Raw genomic sequence first — 18171 nt, 5'->3', positions numbered from 1 at the left:
GAAGGCACTTCCTGGAGCCAGGCTAAGGCCAGGTCTTCACACCTGTGTGGACGAGCCCTGACCTGTGACTTCTGGTCTCTCGACCCCGTGGCTCTTAGGACCTCTGTTGATCCCTGACCCTCCCCCCAATCCCATTGGCTTATGGTGACTTCCCCCCCCCCTCCACGCCTAAGGGTGATATCCAATAACTCACCGCCCTCTTTGACCTTTGGTGACTTCTACCATCCCCAGACCGGCCGTCGTGACCCCCACAGCCCCTAGACTGCCTTCTGGTGATTTTCACAAATCCCGTGTGACCCTTAGGGACTGCAGAAAGCCCCTGGCTTTGCATTTTTCTTGGCGTAGGCCTCATGGTGGGGAGGGACTTGGAGGAAGATGAGATCGCCCCAGTAGTTAGGCAGGGCACGCTGGTGGAGCGGGAGTCCGGGCCATGAGCGCGAATCCCGACCCGGCGTCAGAGCGCGCTTGCCCTGCGTTAGGCTCTAGCAGCCTTCTCCCTCGGTTCCCCAAGACGCCCTCGGTCACGTGGCCGGCGGGGAGGACAGGTAACTCGCCCAGAGAGGGCGGGGGCCAGTAGCCGCCCCGCCCCTCGGGGCGCAGCGGGCGGGTCTCAGCAGCGCCCACTGCGCCAGCCGGGCTGCAGGTGCCGCCCCCGACACACGGTGTCCCGCCCAAACTGATTCGTGTCTGCCGTCGGCCGGTGCGTGCGTGCACCTCGTCGGTCCGCGTGTGTCTGGCCGAGCTCCCCCTTCCTCAGCGGCCATGACTCCGCCGCCTCCCCAGCCACCGCCCCCGGGCTCGAACCCCGCCTCAGACTCCGCCACCGACCCCCGCCCAGGACCTGGACCCCTAGTCGTACTGTTCGGAGCCACGGCCGGTGCGATGGGGCCGGACCTGGGCTCCGACGAGACCGACTTAATCCTCCTAGTCTGGCAAGTGGTGGAGCCGAGGAGCCGTCAGGTACGATGAAAAGGGGGCAGCAGGGTGTCCAGGTTGTTTTAGGATCTGAGGCGAACAGTGGATGATCGGTTACCCCCGCCGCTCGTAGGTGGGGACGTTGCACAAGTCATTGGTTCGCGCTGAGGCGGCCGCACTGAGTCCGCAGTGCCGCGAGGCGAGCGGCCTGAGCGCCGACAGCTTGGCGCGGGCCGAACCGCTGGACAAGGTGCTGCAGCAGGTGAGTGCTGGGGCCCGGGTGAGTGGAGACATGGCCGGGCCGCGGGACATTTCTTGGCGGGAGAGGAGGCAGGCGGCAGGGCCTGGCATGCTGCGACCAACTGGCCTGGGCGGTAGGACGAGTTCCTGTTGTTTAAAAATTTCAGAGATTCCCGCGTGTGCCGGCCATTCGTGGGGGCACCTTACTTTTCAGCCTTTCCAGGGATCCACTCCTACTGAGCCGCGGGATGGAGGCTACGAGACCCCTGCTAGGGTCCCGGCCGGCGTGGCTGTGAGGCTGAGACGCCTCTGGGGACCTGCCTGGCCAGGTCTCCCAGAAAAGCAGTCGGAAGCCAAAAGGGCCGAGGGACCTGGTCTTGGCCATAGGTCACGGTCCCTGCCGCCTGCGTCCTCGGCCCACCCACCCTCCTAGGAGACGCAGGAGCGGGGGCGTAGGGCGGGGTCTGCCTCAGAGGCAGACGCCGCCAGGTGTAAGCTGCTCGTCTAGGCCTGTCCCGGCCGGCTGGCCAGGCGTGGGCGCTGTCCGGACCCCGCCTGGAGGCTACCTGACTCCTGAGTGCAAAGGCCCGGGGTGCCTCCCAGCCCTGGCTGGAGTGGGAGGCGGTTCCCATTGCTGTTTTCTTTTCACTACTGTACTTACCCTGTGCCTGACTCTTAAGTGTAATGAGTTTAAGTGCTTTACACGCACAAATACTTTCCTTTCTCAACAACTCCTCCGGTGGTTCTTGATTTAGGTACAAAGATGTTGAACCTGAGCCTGCTCCTGAAGGGCTCCCAGGCTAGCCCGTACTTGGGGAGTGTGCTGAAGGAGAACTGGGTTGGTTTGCTCTGGGCCCCCGCTTAGTGCTTATACCTGTTCTCCAGAGGTAGTAAGGCTGCTGGAGACTGGGCGAGGAGTCCCCCCGCCCCCCCCCCCCACCATGAGTAAACAAGCCCGTGCCAGCCGGTCGATAGGGTGTGGGTCAAAGCTCATGCTGCCCCTGGCGTCCAGGTATGGGGCTCTGTCCTTGGATTTCCTCTGCTTCTTGGTTGGTCAGACTTAAGAGGCGGGGCTGCCATTGACCGTGAGCCAGCTGGGCCTCAGGCAGGATTGGGCCTCCCCCACCTGTCTGAGGGTGGTGCCTGGTCAGGGACAGGTTTAACCTGCTTTGCCCCACCCCTTCCCACCTGCTTATCCCACTCCACCAGGTGTTTGCTCTGGCACCACTCCAGACTCTTGGAGTGTGTGTGATGGGGGCTTGGGTGATATGTGACTACCCCCATTTGGCCTGGAAGAAGTGACCGTGGACTGGGGGAGAAAAGGGACACAGAGCCAGACCCAACAGGTGTGGCCAACTCCTCCCCAGGCAGGGTAGGGCTGAACATCTAGCTGAACCAGCTTTGCAGCCTGTGCCCTCCCTCCTCCTGCCCACCCAGCTGTGAGTCTGTCTGTCTCTCTCCCCACTCCCTATCCCCAGTTCTCACAGCTGGTGAGCGGGGATGTGGCTCTGCTGGGCGGGGGCCCCTACATGCTATGCACTGATGGGCAGCAGCTGCTGCGACAGGTCCTGCACCCTGAGGCCTCCAGGAAGGTATGCCACTGAGGGCACAACAGGGGGTAGGGTTCCCAGGACCCCCATCGTGGGGGTGGGCAGGGCAGCTCAGTTCCCTCCATTCATGCCCACTCCCATGTGCCCCTAGAACCTGGTGCTCCCCGACACCTTCTTCTCCTTCTACGACCTCCGCAGAGAATTCCATGTGCAGCACCCAAGTGCCTGCCCTGCCAGGGAGCTCACCGTGGCCACCATGGCACAGGGTATCTGTGACCCCAGCAGGGTTAGGGTGGAGGGGAAGCCGCAGGCAGTTTTTGAGTATGTGCATCCTAGAGGGTTATGTGAACACATGCAAGTTTACATTATCTGCTGAGTCCTTGAGGGCACATGCCTCTGTGTCTGTGCTGGGGTGCACTTGAAATATGGACATATGTTTGCATATGTCTGGGATGGGGACTTGTAAGGGCATATATTACCTGGATCCAAACAAATGTTTGCCGGGACTCTGCATTTGTCCATGTAGGGGACTTGGACCTAGGTGGGACCAAGATTGGTGCTCATGCTGGGATTTCCTCACTGTTACTTCCCTGTTCATAGACCTGGGGCTGGAGACAGATGCCACAGAGGATGACTTTGGGGTCTGGGAAGTGAAGACAATGGTAGCTGTCATCCTCCACCTGCTCGAAGGGCCCAGTGGTAAGGTTCCCCTCGCCACCTGTCACCTGCTCTCAGGACTGGGTGAATGTCTACCTCTTAACTTTCTCAAAGTCCCCCTCCCCACTTGTTACTTTCTTTGAGACCACAGGTAGATGCTCCTTTGTCACCTCATCCCCCTCAACTGTCCTCTTTTTGCAGAGCTTGGTGGGGAGACCCCCTCCACCAGACCCTGCTGACCCCCATGCCATCTCCTCTCAGGTCAATTGTTTTCGAAGGCAGAGGTGGTAAAGCAGAAATATGAGACAGGTCCTTGGTGAGTGTGGGGGCAGGGGTGGGGGTGACAATAGCTGGACAGCTCTGATTCTGTGCCCTGCCCCCACAGCAGCAAGGCCGATGTGGTGGACAGTGAGACTGTAGTTCGGGCCCGTGGGCTGCCCTGGCAGTCATCAGACCAGGACGTGGCTCGATTCTTCAAAGGACTCAACATTGCCAGGTGGGTACAGCAGGCAGGATGGGTGGCTCAGGAGGGCAGGCCCGCCCAGGAAGCACTAACCCAGCACTGGCTCCGCAGGGGTGGTGTAGCACTCTGCCTCAACGCCCAGGGCCGCAGAAATGGCGAGGCTCTCATCCGGTTTGTGGACAGCGAGCAGCGGGACCTAGCGCTGCAGAGACACAAGCACCACATGGGTGTCCGCTATATTGAGGTGGGGCTTTGGGCTGGGAGTGAAGAAAGACAGAGCTGAGGCCAGCCAGGCTGGAGACCCATGGGCTGCCCCCACTGTACCCACAGGTATATAAAGCAACAGGAGAAGAGTTTGTCAAGATTGCAGGGGGTGAGTGTGCTCCCAACAGCACCTAGTTCCCTTGGTTCTTGATCCATGTCCCACTTGCCCACCACCCCCTGCCTTTCTGCTCCCCTGTGCCAGGTGTAGGTGGGTATTTGGAAGGGCACAAATGGAGTCAGTAGGTGACTCCCATGCCTCCCACCAAGGCACATCACTAGAGGTGGCTCGTTTCCTGTCACGGGAAGATCAAGTGATTCTGCGGCTACGGGGACTGCCCTTCTCAGCTGGGCCGGCAGATGTGCTAGGCTTTCTGGGGCCAGAGTGCCCGGTGACTGGGGGTGCTGATGGGCTGCTCTTTGTGCGCCACCCTGACGGCCGGCCCACTGGTGATGCCTTTGCCCTCTTTGCCTGTGAGGAGCTGGCACAGGCTGCGCTGCGCAGGCACAAGGGCATACTGGGTAAGCGATACATTGAACTCTTCCGGAGCACTGCGGCCGAGGTGCAGCAGGTGAGCACCCAGGGCTTTCCCTACCCTCTGTGTGATTCTCCAGGGTGCCCCTTCCGTCCCCTGTGCACCGGCCCTACTCGGCATGACTAGCCTGTTGCTGCCTTCCTTACCAGGTCCTCAACCGCTATGCATCCAGCCCACTCCTTCCTACACTCACTGCTCCACTGCTGCCCATCCCCTTTCCACTGGCAGCTGGGACTGGGAGAGATTGTGTACGCCTTCGAGGCCTGCCCTACACAGCCACCATTGAAGACATCCTTAGCTTTCTGGGGGACGCAGCTGCTGACATCCGGCCCCACGGTGTGCACATGGTGCTCAATCAGCAGGTGAAGCTGCTGCCAGTGGGGAGACACACGTAACTAGGAAGGGGTGTGTGGTTGGGAGTAAGGCATTCTTGCATACGACAGATTGCTTACAAGACCACCATGTGTACAGGGCCGGCCGTCAGGTGATGCTTTCATCCAGATGACATCAGCAGAGCGGGCTTTAGCTGCTGCTCAGCGTTGCCATAAGAAAGTGATGAAGGAACGCTACGTGGAAGTGGTTCCCTGCTCCACAGAGGAGATGAGCCGTGTGCTGATGGGAGGCACCTTGGGCCGTAGTGGCTTGTCCCCTCCACCCTGCAAGCTGCCCTGTGAGTGTCTCAGGGGCTGGGGAAAGGAGGCATGTGGGGGCCAAGCTGTTATAATTCTCACTTTCTACAGTGGGGACTCCTTTCTGACTGCCTCATCCAGGGCAGTGCTGGGCTCCCTGCAGATGCACTCTCTACTTCTGCCTCCAGGCCTCTCACCACCCACCTACGCCACCTTCCAGGCCACCCCAACACTCATTCCCACTGAGACGGCAGCTCTATATCCCTCTTCAGCACTGCTCCCGGCTGCTAGGGTGCCTGCTGCCCCCACCCCTGTTGCCTACTACCCAGGGCCAGCCACTCAACTCTACATGAACTACACAGCTTACTACCCCAGGTATCTGCTGCTAAGAAAACTCCAGTCTTGTCCCCATCCTGGTTTGGGGGAGGGTCATGATCCCCTTCCTGCACCAGATAATCCAAGGTCTGTTAGAGCTCAGACTTATACTAAGATGGACACGGGAGTGACAGATGTGGCCTGGCTGATGCCATCTACAAATCAGAATGGAGATGACTCTGTAGAGGCAGAGGTTTTAGGCAGGAAGAAATGAACTAAACAAGGCACAGGCAAAGGAAGAGGGAGGCAGGTCTTGGTCTAGGCCATAAATGGGACTGCTTTCCTAAATTCCTGCCTCTCCCATCCTAGCCCCCCAGTTTCCCCCACCACTGTGGGCTACCTCACCACGCCCCCTGCTGCCCTGGCCTCTGCTTCCACCTCAGTGTTGTCCCAGCCAGGAGCCCTGGTCCGTATGCAGGGTGTCCCATATACCACTGGTATGAAGGATCTGCTCAGCATCTTCCAGGCCTATCAGGTGAGGTGTGGCTGGAGGGCTTGGGAACCTGATTGAGGCTGGAGCTTCCTCCCCTAAATCTCTTTCCCTTCTGCAGTTAGCCCCTGATGACTACACCAGTTTGATGCCTGTTGGTGACCCGCCTCGCACTGTGCTACAGGCCCCCAAAGAGTGGGTGTGTTTGTAGGTGAGGGAGCCAGGAGGTAAGAGCTGGCTGATGTCTAACATGACTCTCTTGCATCCAGAAAACCAGCACCCTCAACCAGGTGGCTTCTTTCTGGCTTGTCCAAGCTCTCAGAAAGCACCTAGAGGAGCTCAAGCCCTAGCTCCACCTCCCACTTATTGCCCTGCCTGTTCACCCCAAAGATGATGGCTGGACCCTGCATGCAGGACTGGGGGTGGAATTGTGTTACCCTGCTCCCAACGGCCTGATCTGGGCCTCCTGAGTAGCACCGAGAGCCTTTGGTCAGCTTTGGCCATGGCCCATACCCTCAGATTCTGTGGGGCTGGTGTCCACAGCAGGCTTGTTTCCTTTTTAAAAATGTAAGTCCGGGTGCCTTCAACGTATGACTCCTGGGAACTTCTGAGTAAAGATCCCAATGTTCTACCTTCCCCTATCCCTCCTAGTAGGGGGCAGGGAGGCAGAGAGTGCTGGCCCCAGCTCCCACGATACTTGGACCTCAATGGCCACGTTGTGCCAGGTGGTCCCATCTAAGGGACCTCCAGCTTGGCACAAGCTTTGTGGCAAAATCACAAGCTGTTTTGATGGACTATACTGCAATATCCCCAGAGGACACTAGGGGGCAGGAGGCCCTCACAAAAACTCAGGCTCAAATTTTAAAGGGGACTTTCTGCCTACTTTTCATGCACACCTTGGGCAGGCCAGTTGTCCTGAACTCAGCAGACACCGTGGAATGTCCTTTGCACCCATTAGAGGGTACAGAACTGAAGCTTCGGAAGGAATTTGGAACTCTACTCACTCCTCCGTAAAATAAACAAAGGTTCTAACCAAGTGGACTTTTTAAAAGCCAAAGTCTCCTGAGCTTTGGACCCCAGAGTGAGGGGCTCCATACCTGCCCCAGGCAGAGGAAAACTCAGGCAGATTTCAAGGACACCGTTGACCGATCACCATTTATTATTTCAGCACTGTAACTGAGGAACCTGAATTGCTGGCTCTTCTCTGTTATTTGTGTAAGGAGCACTATACTCCTACAAAAGGTTTTAAAATACAAAATATGTAAGAAAACAATCCCAAGTGCTGTAAACACAACTGAGATCCAGTTCCTTAACTGAACATTGCCCATTTTATAAAATATAAGGTTTCAAACTTTAGCTCACCTGAGCCTTAAAGATGACCATCTGTTCGGAGTATTAAAAACAGGGCTTCATAGGCAGACCCAGCAGAGCTCTAGTGATAGTGGTTAGCCCTGGGCAGGGTAGGTTGCCCTTCAGACAGTAACACCACATGTGCACCTGAAGACAAGACCTCTGTTCCCTTTCAAGCTGTTTTCAGCCATGTTTCTGTGTGTATCTCTAGTAAGCAGAAGACTGCTTAACCCATGTCTCAATTCAAGATCTAGCACAGGCTGGAAGGGGTAGGAGTGGGTGCTAGGACATGCCCAGTTGCTAAACGTTGCTACTGAAGTCAACTTGCATAGTTCAGTGGATGTGTGCTTTAACACCACTTATGTTGCACAAAGGATTAAAGTCTTTACCTCCAAAGCCAAAAAATATTGACTCGTAAGCCAAAGATTTTACAAAATGATACAAGACTGCTCATATAGTATATAAAGCTCTATTTTAAAATTTAACTTTTATTTTAAATAGGAAAGCATTTCTAGTGCTACAGGCATCAAGGTATTTAAAAGGCATCAAAATTTGGTGCATAGCAACTCTGGATCATAGAGGCTTTTATTCTTGAGGGCAGCAGAGCAACCCCCAAAGGGTCTTGTAAGGGGAACTCTTACAAGAACCTCCTGTGAGGCAGCTACCCCAGGGGCAAGAGGGCGGAGGCAAGTCTGACCAGCTGTCTGAAACTTCGAGTCAGGGGCCGCCTCCCACAACCCCTCCAAACCAAAGGAAGCTGTGGGCTTCCAACTACAGGCCCTGAAGCAAATCTCACTATCCACACTCTGACATAAAACTTACTTTAAAAAGAAAATCTAAAAACACCCTGCTCCAGGAGGGACCAGAGTGATTTGCTGAAGGACAGACATTTTTCTCTAACTAGTTTTAAGGAAAAAATATAAATCATCATGGTTTAAAGAAAAAGAAAAAAAAAACAACCCATACTTCATCCTGTAGGAGGTCAACAGCTCCTACCCGGCTGACTAGAGGTGGTGGGCAACAAACTGGCTCCCGCTGCCTAGGCCCCACTTGGCTTCAATAGAGAGTCCTGGCATCCAGAACTCCTAATCCCCAGGAGTAACAACATCAAGCCCTTTGACCAGCTCAGCACACTGTCACACATAATAGGCACTCAAAAAATTTGCTTCCTGAATAAATGAAATTACATGATTTCGTTTGAAAACATACTGCAAGCTTCAGGGGCTTTGAAATGGGCCCGGCCTTAGAACAGGTACCTAATCCCATTAAAGGGAGGGATAAAGGGGGGTTTGGAAAAAGCACCCAACTCGGGCACCTCCTTTGGTAGACAGCAGGCTGGAGTTTCTTGCTGGCCCCGGCCTTGGGCACCAGCCTCACCAGCAGCAGCACCAGGGTATCTTTGGTGTGGAGGGTCAGGTCTGTGATGCTACTGCATGTTTGGGTTTGCCCCAAAGCCTTTGGGGGAAAAGGCTGGTTTTAGGCCACGTAGACGGGACACGGTAGGCCAGAATAATTTTAGACTGTAAACAGAATGAGGGATAAGCTTTCCATGCCAATGTGAATCTTAAAAGCTCCCATCTGGAGTCCTGCATTTTCTCTACTGTTCTAAAGCATAGCTCATTTGTGCTTAGCTTCTGACACAGCATGGCCTCTAGAAATTAGTTAGAACCAGCAAATTTGCCTAAACCATCATGAGACTGTGGCTTCAAAGGTTACAGAGCAGCCAAATGAGGATACTCCCATGTGGAAAAGGTCTGGGACCAGAGGGCACAAAAGGGAAAAGCAGTCCACAGCCTACTTGTTTGCAGGATGGCAAGATATTAAAGCTACGAAGCTAAAACAACCCACCTTTCAAAGTCACCTTATGCGTAGCTATCTTACCCAAGGCCCTGAGGCAAAAAAGCAATTTCAACATGGAGTCAGTATGGAGAGATTGCAGAAAGATCACCTAGAAAGTTACAAAAGGCTATGCTCTGGAATGTCATTTAATATTCCAACACTTCAATGATTGGAATGGTCTCCTCTTACTTTAATAGTTTACTTTTATAAAGAGGTATGAGCTACATTTGGCTTTATTTCCTATAAATCTATGAAAGGCTTTAGGACATGCTGTTTCTGAGGCATAGGTGTGGGCTTGGGAGAATTTTTTTTTTTTCTATTATGTTTGCCTCTGGAAGGTTTTATCAAAAGTTCCTACTTTAAAAATAATCATCAAAGCTAAAGAGTCCTTCAAATGACCATAAAGGAGTACAAATCACCAATCATAGCTAAGCAACCAGGTCACTTGCAAAAGCAGCACCTCTGAAATGCGAGAGCCTGCTGCATTCACTCAAAAGCACCCATCATATAAAAGTATCCTATTTAAATATAAAAAGCAAAGCTCATTTCCCCAAAGCGCAGTCTATGCTGCTCTTGTTCTTTCACAATCTACCCAAGGCCTGAGGTGGAGGAATGCTGATTTCCCCACATATAGTGATCCCAACTCCTGGCGCCAGTCCTGAAGGCCACAGAGTTGGGAACCCAAGGTCCAAGGAGAGAAACATGCTGAGAAGTACATGGTGGTAGACACATGGCTGCAGGGAGCACTGTCAGAGCCCATCGGATCTTCCCAAATCCAGGGAATCGGGACCAGGGAGGGGAGCCTGCCTGCTCGCCCCTGTTCCTTGGGAAACAGAAATCTGGGACATGTCTCTCCCAATTATCTCGTTCACTGAAAAACAAGAAAAGGGAGAGTGATTAGTGACCTCTGTGTGACTGACCATATGATGCTTAATGGCGAGTTCCACTTCAAAGACATTTTTTCCCTCTCCATGGTTTTCTATAAAGGTAAATGCAGTGCTTTAAAGCCTGCTCCTGGATGGAATGAAGACCTCCTTCCAGAAGCTGTTCAGACACCTCTTTCCCTTTCAGTTCAGTTTGGGTTGGGAAGGGAGATGGCTCAGAGAATAGGAAACATTTTTACCCTCCCTCTAAAAGCTTATGCTCTAGAGCAAAGGATAGGATATATCTGAAATGTGTTAACATTCACCTAACTTTTCCTTAATTTACATCTCTACAGGAGGGTTTTCCCTTTCTGATTCCTGCAGTGTACCCTGTATGAAAAGTGAATGAAAATAAATACTTTGGTGAGACTAAGAGATTTGGGAGTTATTTTGTTATGCTAATAAACCATTCTTTACTATATGGGCCTTTTTTATTGTTTCTCATCCTTTCAGAAAAGACCTTGCTTTTTCTTTTTTTTAACATGGACCACTTTGTGAATTTGCATGTCATCCTTGCGCAGGGGCCATGCTAATCTTCTCCGTATCGTTCCAATTTTGGTATATGCACTGCTGAAGCGAGCACCTTGCTTTTTGTTGGTTTCTGTGACAAGCCAAGCATTCCTAGAAGCATAGTGCTCTGTGAGGTCTAATACAAAAAACTCCAATCTTAAGAAATGAGTATGGAAAGAAAACCCCAAAGTCCCCCTCAGTAAGAACCTTCAGTTCTCTCATCATGAGAATTCTTTTGCTTTGAAATGAAAATTCTTTGCTTTGTCAACTGAAGATTATACTCCTAAGCCTATATTCAAAAGAACTGAAAACATACGTCCACATAAAAACTTACGCCTGGGTGGTTCAGCTGGTTGAGCATCTGACTCTTGATTTCAGCTCAGGTTATCATCTCATAGTTGTGGGATTGAGCCCCACATCAGGCTCCACACTGAGCTGAGTGTGGAGCCTGCTTGGGATTCTCACTTTCCCTCCCCCTCTCCCTCACTTGTATGCCTGCATACTCTCTCAAGATACACATTAAAAACAAAAAAACAAAAAAACTTTGTACCTGAATACAAATTCATAGCAGCATTTTCATAATAGCCCTGAAGTAGAAACAACCCAAATACCTACCAGGTGATGAATGGATAAGCAAATTATGGGCTATCCATAGAGGGAAATACTATTCAGCTTTAAAAAGAAATGAAGGGGTGCCTGGGTGGCTCAGTCGGTTGGGCGTCCAACTTCAGCTCAGGTCACGATCTCGTGGTCTGTGAGTTCGAGCCCCGCATCGGGCTCTGGGCTGATGGCTCAGAGCCTGGAGCCTGCTTCCGATTCTGTGTCTCCCTCTCTCTCTGCCCCTCCCCCGTTCATGCTCTGTCTCTCTCTGTCTCAAAAATAAATAAACGTTAAAAAAATTAAAATAAAAAAAATAAAAAGAAATGAAATTCTAATACATGCTACAGCATAGGTGAACTTTGAAAGAATTATGCTAAGTGAAAGAAATCAGACACAAAAGATCATATATTGTCTGATTCCATTTGTATAAAACAGCCAGGACTGACTAACCACACAGACAGAAAATAGGTGGTTGACAGAGGAGTTATGGTGAGGAAGAAATGGGGGATGACTGCTAACAGGTATGGGATTTCTTTTTGGAGTAATAAAAATTTTCTAAAATGAGATAGTGGTGATATTGCAGAACTCTGTGAATATACTAAAACCACTGAATGGTATATTCTCAAGGGTGAATTTTATAGCAATAAATTATATCTCAATTCAGCTGTTATAAACAAAAATAGGCCAAGACAAAAAAAGTTCTATACTTAGAATGTGATGTGATCATAGAGCCAAGAAGACACTAATAGTCACTTAAAAAAGCTTCAAGTATTAACAGCTTTTTTTTTTTTTCTTTCAAAGAGAGAGAATTGAGAGAGACAGCATGAGCAGGAGCCCAATGCAAGGTTTGATCCCATGACCCTGGACAGTGACCTCAGCCCAAATTAAGAGTACAATGCTCAACCACTGAGCCACCCAGGCGCCCCTTTCAAGTATTAACATCCAATCTTTTTACAGTTTAGGTAATTTAAAAAAATTTTTTCAAATTCATATACTCATGGCTATCAGAAGGGAACATTCACTTCATATTTATTGAGCATCTATGAGAGTTTGCAACTGAAATTTTGTATCTTATTTCAATCTTCACAACATTTTAAGATAACTATTACCCCACTTTACAGATCAGTTAACTGAGGCTTTGACAGTTCACCTAATTTGCTCAGTAAATAGTGGGATCAATTTCCAAAAACTTATCACTTCTTGGAGGCCAAGAGTAGAGAAACTGGTGGGGGGGAGGGGGGAATCATTTAGACAAAGAAGATGCAAAAGATCCAGACACATGTGTTGATGCCAGGGGAGGGAGAATGAGTGTGTTAACAGAGAGGAGAGGGAGTCAGGAAAGAGAGAATATAAAGGGGACATAAATAGACAAGGCAGCCGTTGGCACCTGTTATTCCAAGCCACATAACGAGCAAGGAACAGTGTTTTCAGTGTGGATTCCATGTTTAAGTCAATGGGCTAGTCTCATGCTGAGAGGGAGCCCAAGGATGGCCCATGATCTCCATGCATAACCTCTAACATAATACATCACATTAGATTATCAGTAGGGGTCATCATTATCTGTCTCTCCAATAGCCTGTGAGCTCCTGAAGGGCAAGGACCTTACTAATGAGGAAACATCAATTTCAGATGACTGAATAAATGGATCCTAATTCAATACAATTACTTGGAGACTACTGGGAACTAGTATACTAGTTCACTAGGTGATAGGATAGGAAGGGGACCAGAGAATGTTATTAAAACTAACACATGACATCTGATTTTGATTTTGACAGTCTCTATGTGTCTATTTTAGACAGGTCTCCCAGCTGTGGCAACAAGCCAAATATAGAAGCAAGTACCAGCTGTCAGTCATCTTTTCCCAACACTTATCCTTTCCAAGGATGGTGACTTCAGAGATGTTCCAAGTTGCCATGTAACATTGTTAAATTATCTCACTGTTCAAGTTTTAAAACTACAAGGTGATTACAAATGGTGCTTTATCATCATCAAAAACCAGGACGCCTGGGTAGCTCTGTCAGTTGAACATCCAACTTTGGTTCAGGTCACAATCTCAGTCCATAGGTTTGAGCCCTGCGTCAGGCCCTGTGCTGACAGCTCAGATCCTGGAGCCTGCTTCGAATTCTGTCTTCCTTTCTCTGTCCCTCTCCTGCTTGTGTGCACACACTCTCTCTCTCAAAAATAAACATTAAAAAAAAATAAAAAGACACCCCCCCCAATACAATGTATTGTTTTCCTGTGTCTTTATGAGAAAGTCAGTGCTTACATTTTGAGGATGAGGGTATATATCCAGCATTATCCACCCACTTACCAAGTACACTTTGATGAGAAACACATCATTTTTTAAGGTAGCCAGGTGATGCTGTTTATAGCAAAAGCCTGATCAAAGCTATGTTATTTCTGCTCCCCTTAATCAAAGTTCTGTTGTTCTTTTGCCTGTTGTGCCTAATCTCACACAGTTGAAGCAATCTGGAAGGTTCCTTGACTGGGATTTAAGACTATAATAAAGCTAAGATTTTGCACAAAAAAAGCACTCAGGCTGACTATACTCAAACATACTTTAACACATAATATTAATACATAATAATTAGTCAGTAGATTTAAGTTCCAGTAGGGCAGGGACATTATCTATCTTGTTCTCCACCAAACCCTTAGAGCTTGGTACATTCTGAGTGCTGAGTAAAATTAACTTGCCAAGTTAATCTTTTAATATAATTTGGGGACTTGGAAAAACAACAAGAATTATGCTCAAATAATTGCTACAGGTGAATAGTGAATATGAATTTTAGGACAAGGAGTCAGAACTACAACAAAGCACTCCTTTTGCCATCCTTTAGCAATGACTCGAGCGCAGTGCGGTATACAGAGTCCACTGCTCTTCTTTGCTTTTCACTTCTCCCTAAGGCTGGGAGCTTTGGGCTTGGGCGCCTACCTCTAGATTCCTGAAATATCTTTCCATTGTGATCAAAATTTGAGCGTCAACTTAAGCAAGTTAAAATTATTACTGGTAAACAAACTTATGGTGTAATTTACATGTAAATTATCAGCAATATTTACAAAACAATATTTAAGTTACTTTTTAAAAACATTTTTTTAATATTTATTTTTGAGAGAGAGACAGAATGTGAGTGGGGGAGGGGCAAAGAGAGAGGGAGACACAGAATCCGAAGCAGGCTCCAGGCTCCGAGCTGTCAGCACAGAGCGTGCTGCGGGGCTTCCTGAGTATAGATGACATGTTGCATTAGTTTCAAGTGAACAACTTAAGTGATTTGACATTAAGTTATTTCTCAAAAATACTAAGGCTTACAACTTCATTTTCCACTTTCTTTTAATATATATATATGCATGAATTTATTCATTTATTTAAACCCTAGTCTAGAAAGTATGTGAGATGGCTTTTTTTTCCCACCAATTTAAGAGCAGAAAGAGTTGTATACCCCTACTATACAATTTTATCATTTCTCTCCTTTAAAGAGTAAAGTGAATTAAAAACATAGAACAAGAGTCAACAACCCTCAACACCCATGTGAACAGGTTATATGGGTCACAGCATTTGGCCCACTTGTGACAGGTGCCATCAACTCCCACTAACCCAACACCTGGATTGTCTGTGCCACCACAACAGAAGCAGTCAGAACCATCAGCAATATTTGCTGTAAGAACAATTTTTTTATACAAAAATTGCTATCCAAATTACCAGTCCATTGGAATGCTATTTCTCCACAAAAGAATATGGTGTCTGAGTAACAAAAGGCCTCTTATTTAGAGCTTAAGGTTTCAGAGCTAGAGCTGACAAGCATGGTATGGTATGAAATCTCACCACCCGGGGGAGAGGGGCTGGGTAACCCAAGACACTGCTTCTGGAGTAGGCAGATACACAGTCATATATGCAAAAGCCCAAAGGGCCTTTCTAACAAGCAACTGAACATCTTGGAGCATTTTTGTAAAGTATTTCTGGGTATAATTAGACTCCATTTATGTGTTATTTCATCTTGAAACTGCAATGAACATTCATCCAAGTTTGGCAAATTCACCTTTTCTTCCCTTCCCTGTACCCCAAGTTAAAAGTATTGTCTGGTGAACAATTTTATGGAGACATTATTGTTTTAAGCTTATTTATTTATGTATTTAGAGAGAGAGAGAGAGAGACAGACAGACAGACAGACAGACTGGGGAGCTGGATCTGCACTGCCAGTGTGTAGCCCAATGCAGGCTTGAACTCATACACCATGAGACCATGACCTGAGCCGAAATCAAGAGTTGGGATGTCTTAACAACTGAGCCACCCAGGCACCCCGGAGAAGTTTTTTGGGTTTTTTTAGTTTTTAATTTTTTTTTTTTTTATGTTTTATTTATTTTTGAGAGAGAGAGGGATAGTGCATGAGCAGGGGAGGGGCAGGGGGAGTGAGACACAGAATCCAAAAAAGGCTCCAGGCTCTGAGCTGTCAGCACAGAGCCTGACACAGGGCTTGAACCCACAAACTTTGAGATCATGACCCGAACCAAAGTCAAACACCTAATGGACTGAGCCACCCGGGTGCCCCTGGAGAAGTTATTTTTTACAAAATGAAGATTGCAATCATTTTCTGAATTTTACTTGAAATGAAAAAATGAGAAATTTGGAAATAAATAGAAATGATTTTAAATGGATGAGAAATATAGAATAATAAACCATAAAGTAATACTAGAACAGTTTTGCTAAGATAGACTTAGGTTTTTGATGAGTTGTAAGAATACCATCTAAACTAAATACATTAAATAACTGAATTCACTGATTTATGGCATGACCTGAAGAATTAATCTGTATTTATCAAAGTTTGATTAACATACCTTCTTAAGCTAAAGACAAAAAAAAAAAGAAAAAAAAAAGTTCCTGAAAATTTAGAAGGTGTCTATATAATAGACTGCTAACTGTCCTAATTCATTCTTAAGTAATTGAATTTAACTTGTCACATGGCCACTTAGCTACAAACTACATTCACAGCTTCCCTTTCATAGGTAAGTATGGCCACATAATTTGTTCTTTTCCAATGAAATGTGAATAAAAGTGTATCTTACTCACTGCAGACTCAATAACCTACTTCCCTTCCTTTCCCCCTACCTCTAGCTTCAAAGTGGTGACTCTACTCTGACAATACCTAAGGAAATACAGGAACAATGAAATAAAGGAATCCTTATCTCTGGATTAACCTGTGGTGTAAGAGAAACTTCCAATGTGGTAAAGCCACTGTATTTGGAATCTCTATTATAGTAACCTAGCTTATACTGTTAACAAAAATAAAACTCACCACCATAAAGTAACACAGAAAGAATAATTATTTTAAGAACCAAAATAACCAGTTTGAGCTTTATCACACCAAGTTTTTAACTAAGTCATTTTAAAATTCACCCTGAATACTAGACAATTTCCAACCACAGGACAACCTGAATATATATATACAGATCAAAAGAGATCTTTTACTTTTAACACTAGCTTAAAAAAAAAGTTTATATATTTGTTTTTGAGAGAGAAAGAGACAACATGAACAGGGGAGGGGTAGAGAGAGAGGGAGAGAATCCCAAGCAGGTTCTGCACTGCCAGTGCAGAGCCTGACTTGGGGGTCAACCTCATGGACTGTGAGATCATGACCTGAGCTGAAATCAAGAGTTGGACACTGGGGCGCCTGGGTGGCGCAGTCGGTTAAGCGTCCGACTTCAGCCAGGTCACGATCTCGCGGTCCGGGAGTTCGAGCCCCGCGTCGGGCTCTGGGCTTATGGCTCAGAGCCTGGAGCCTGTTTCCGATTCTGTGTCTCCCTCTCTCTCTGCCCCTCCCCCGTTCATGCTCTGTGTCTCTCTGTCCCAAAAATAAATAAACGTTGAAAAAAAAAAAAAAAAAATTTAAAAAAAAAAAAAAAAAAAAAAAAAAAAAAAAGAGTTGGACACTTAACCGATTAGCCACCCAGGCGCCCCTTCACACTAGCTTTTAATACGAGTACAGGAAAATTATGACACTTGTTTTCAATGAACCTGACTAGAGGGGTATCAGTCTTGTTACTGAGAGTCCTTTCTTTTTTAAGAAATTTCTTATGTGTATGATGCTATACTCAGTGTCATACAGACCTTTCCTCTAAAAAAGGTTGTAACTCAAAACATTATTCAAAGAAAAACAATATATCTCCAGCTGAGTAAACACTACACAGGTACCTTAAAGTGTATTCAAGTACCAGCATGTATCCTTTTGTATCAGCAAAAAGTGAAATGTGAAAAAATAAAACCCCCAAATCAAAAACCACTTCTTTTTTGCGTTAAGACGTTGGATTCAGAAGAATTTTAAGATTATAAGAAGATTCCTTCCTTATACCTATTTTTTGTCACATTGTACATTTTCTGTGAATAGTCTTGTCCACTTTAAAAAAATTTTTTTAATGTTTATTTATTTTTGAAGGAGAGAGACAGATCATGAGTGGGGGAGGGGCAGAGAGAGAGGGAGACACAGAACCTGAAGCAGGCTCCAGGGTCCAGGCTGTCAGCACAGAGCCCGATGCGGGGCTTGAACTCACGGACCGGACCGTGAGTGAGATCATGATGTGGGCCGAAGTCGGACACTCAACCGACTGAGCCACCCAGGCGCCCCCTGTCCATTTCTAAATACATACTGTTGACACCCAAATTTCTGACCTCCAGGGGCCTAACCTGAGCTCCAAAGCCATAAATCTACATGGCGCATTCACCATCTGAGCTACAGATGCTATATGCTTCCCTCTTCAAGACATGCTCCAAGAATTTTTCTTCACTCTTCCAGCTCTTCAACTGATCTACCTACCTTCCCTTCTGGATCTTTCTCAACATTGAGAAGTATGGTATGTCTATCTTAAACAAGCAAGCAAACAAATAAAAACCCTAGACTCCATGT

The 18171-nt window shown here is 47.8% G+C and overlaps 2 protein-coding genes and 1 non-coding gene across 6 annotated transcripts in view; 1 reads left to right on the top strand and 2 right to left on the bottom strand.

The window, feature by feature from the left end:
- The first annotated feature begins 698 nt into the window (after positions 1 to 698).
- ESRP2 (epithelial splicing regulatory protein 2) lies at positions 699 to 7801 on the top strand. Its single transcript, XM_047078633.1, has 15 exons — positions 699 to 960; positions 1049 to 1177; positions 2634 to 2747; positions 2857 to 2971; positions 3306 to 3404; positions 3624 to 3678; positions 3721 to 3858; positions 3937 to 4069; positions 4156 to 4198; positions 4357 to 4658; positions 4772 to 4984; positions 5094 to 5292; positions 5440 to 5626; positions 5936 to 6101; positions 6178 to 7801. Exons 1-15 carry the CDS (start codon positions 763 to 765, stop codon positions 6265 to 6267), a joined length of 2181 nt encoding a protein of 726 aa, XP_046934589.1. The 5' UTR covers positions 699 to 762; the 3' UTR covers positions 6268 to 7801.
- A 60-nt stretch (positions 7802 to 7861) lies between these two features.
- Positions 7862 to 18171, bottom strand: part of NFATC3 (nuclear factor of activated T cells 3) — a 137693-nt gene continuing 127383 nt past the window's right edge. For 2 of the 4 annotated variants that reach the window (XM_047078628.1, XM_047078630.1), the window contains one exon: positions 9900 to 10116. In XM_047078628.1, coding sequence (XP_046934584.1) covers positions 9995 to 10116 — 122 coding nt within the window. In that variant the 3' untranslated portion in view covers positions 9900 to 9994. Of the gene's footprint in view, positions 10117 to 18171 lie in introns of all 4 variants that reach the window. The other 2 variants (XM_047078632.1, XM_047078629.1) reach the window with 2 other exon arrangements.
- Positions 10645 to 10751, bottom strand: LOC124511983 (U6 spliceosomal RNA). The gene has a single exon (XR_006962021.1). It is a non-coding gene; the product is annotated as a U6 spliceosomal RNA (small nuclear RNA).

Source organism: Lynx rufus, unplaced genomic scaffold (genome assembly GCF_022079265.1).
Source record: "Lynx rufus isolate CCGP_SWC_20201006 ecotype Redwood Valley unplaced genomic scaffold, mLynRuf1.p SCAF_16, whole genome shotgun sequence".
NCBI classification, from domain to species: Eukaryota; Metazoa; Chordata; class Mammalia; order Carnivora; family Felidae; genus Lynx; species Lynx rufus.
This window is presented reverse-complemented; position numbering and strand designations above follow the sequence as displayed.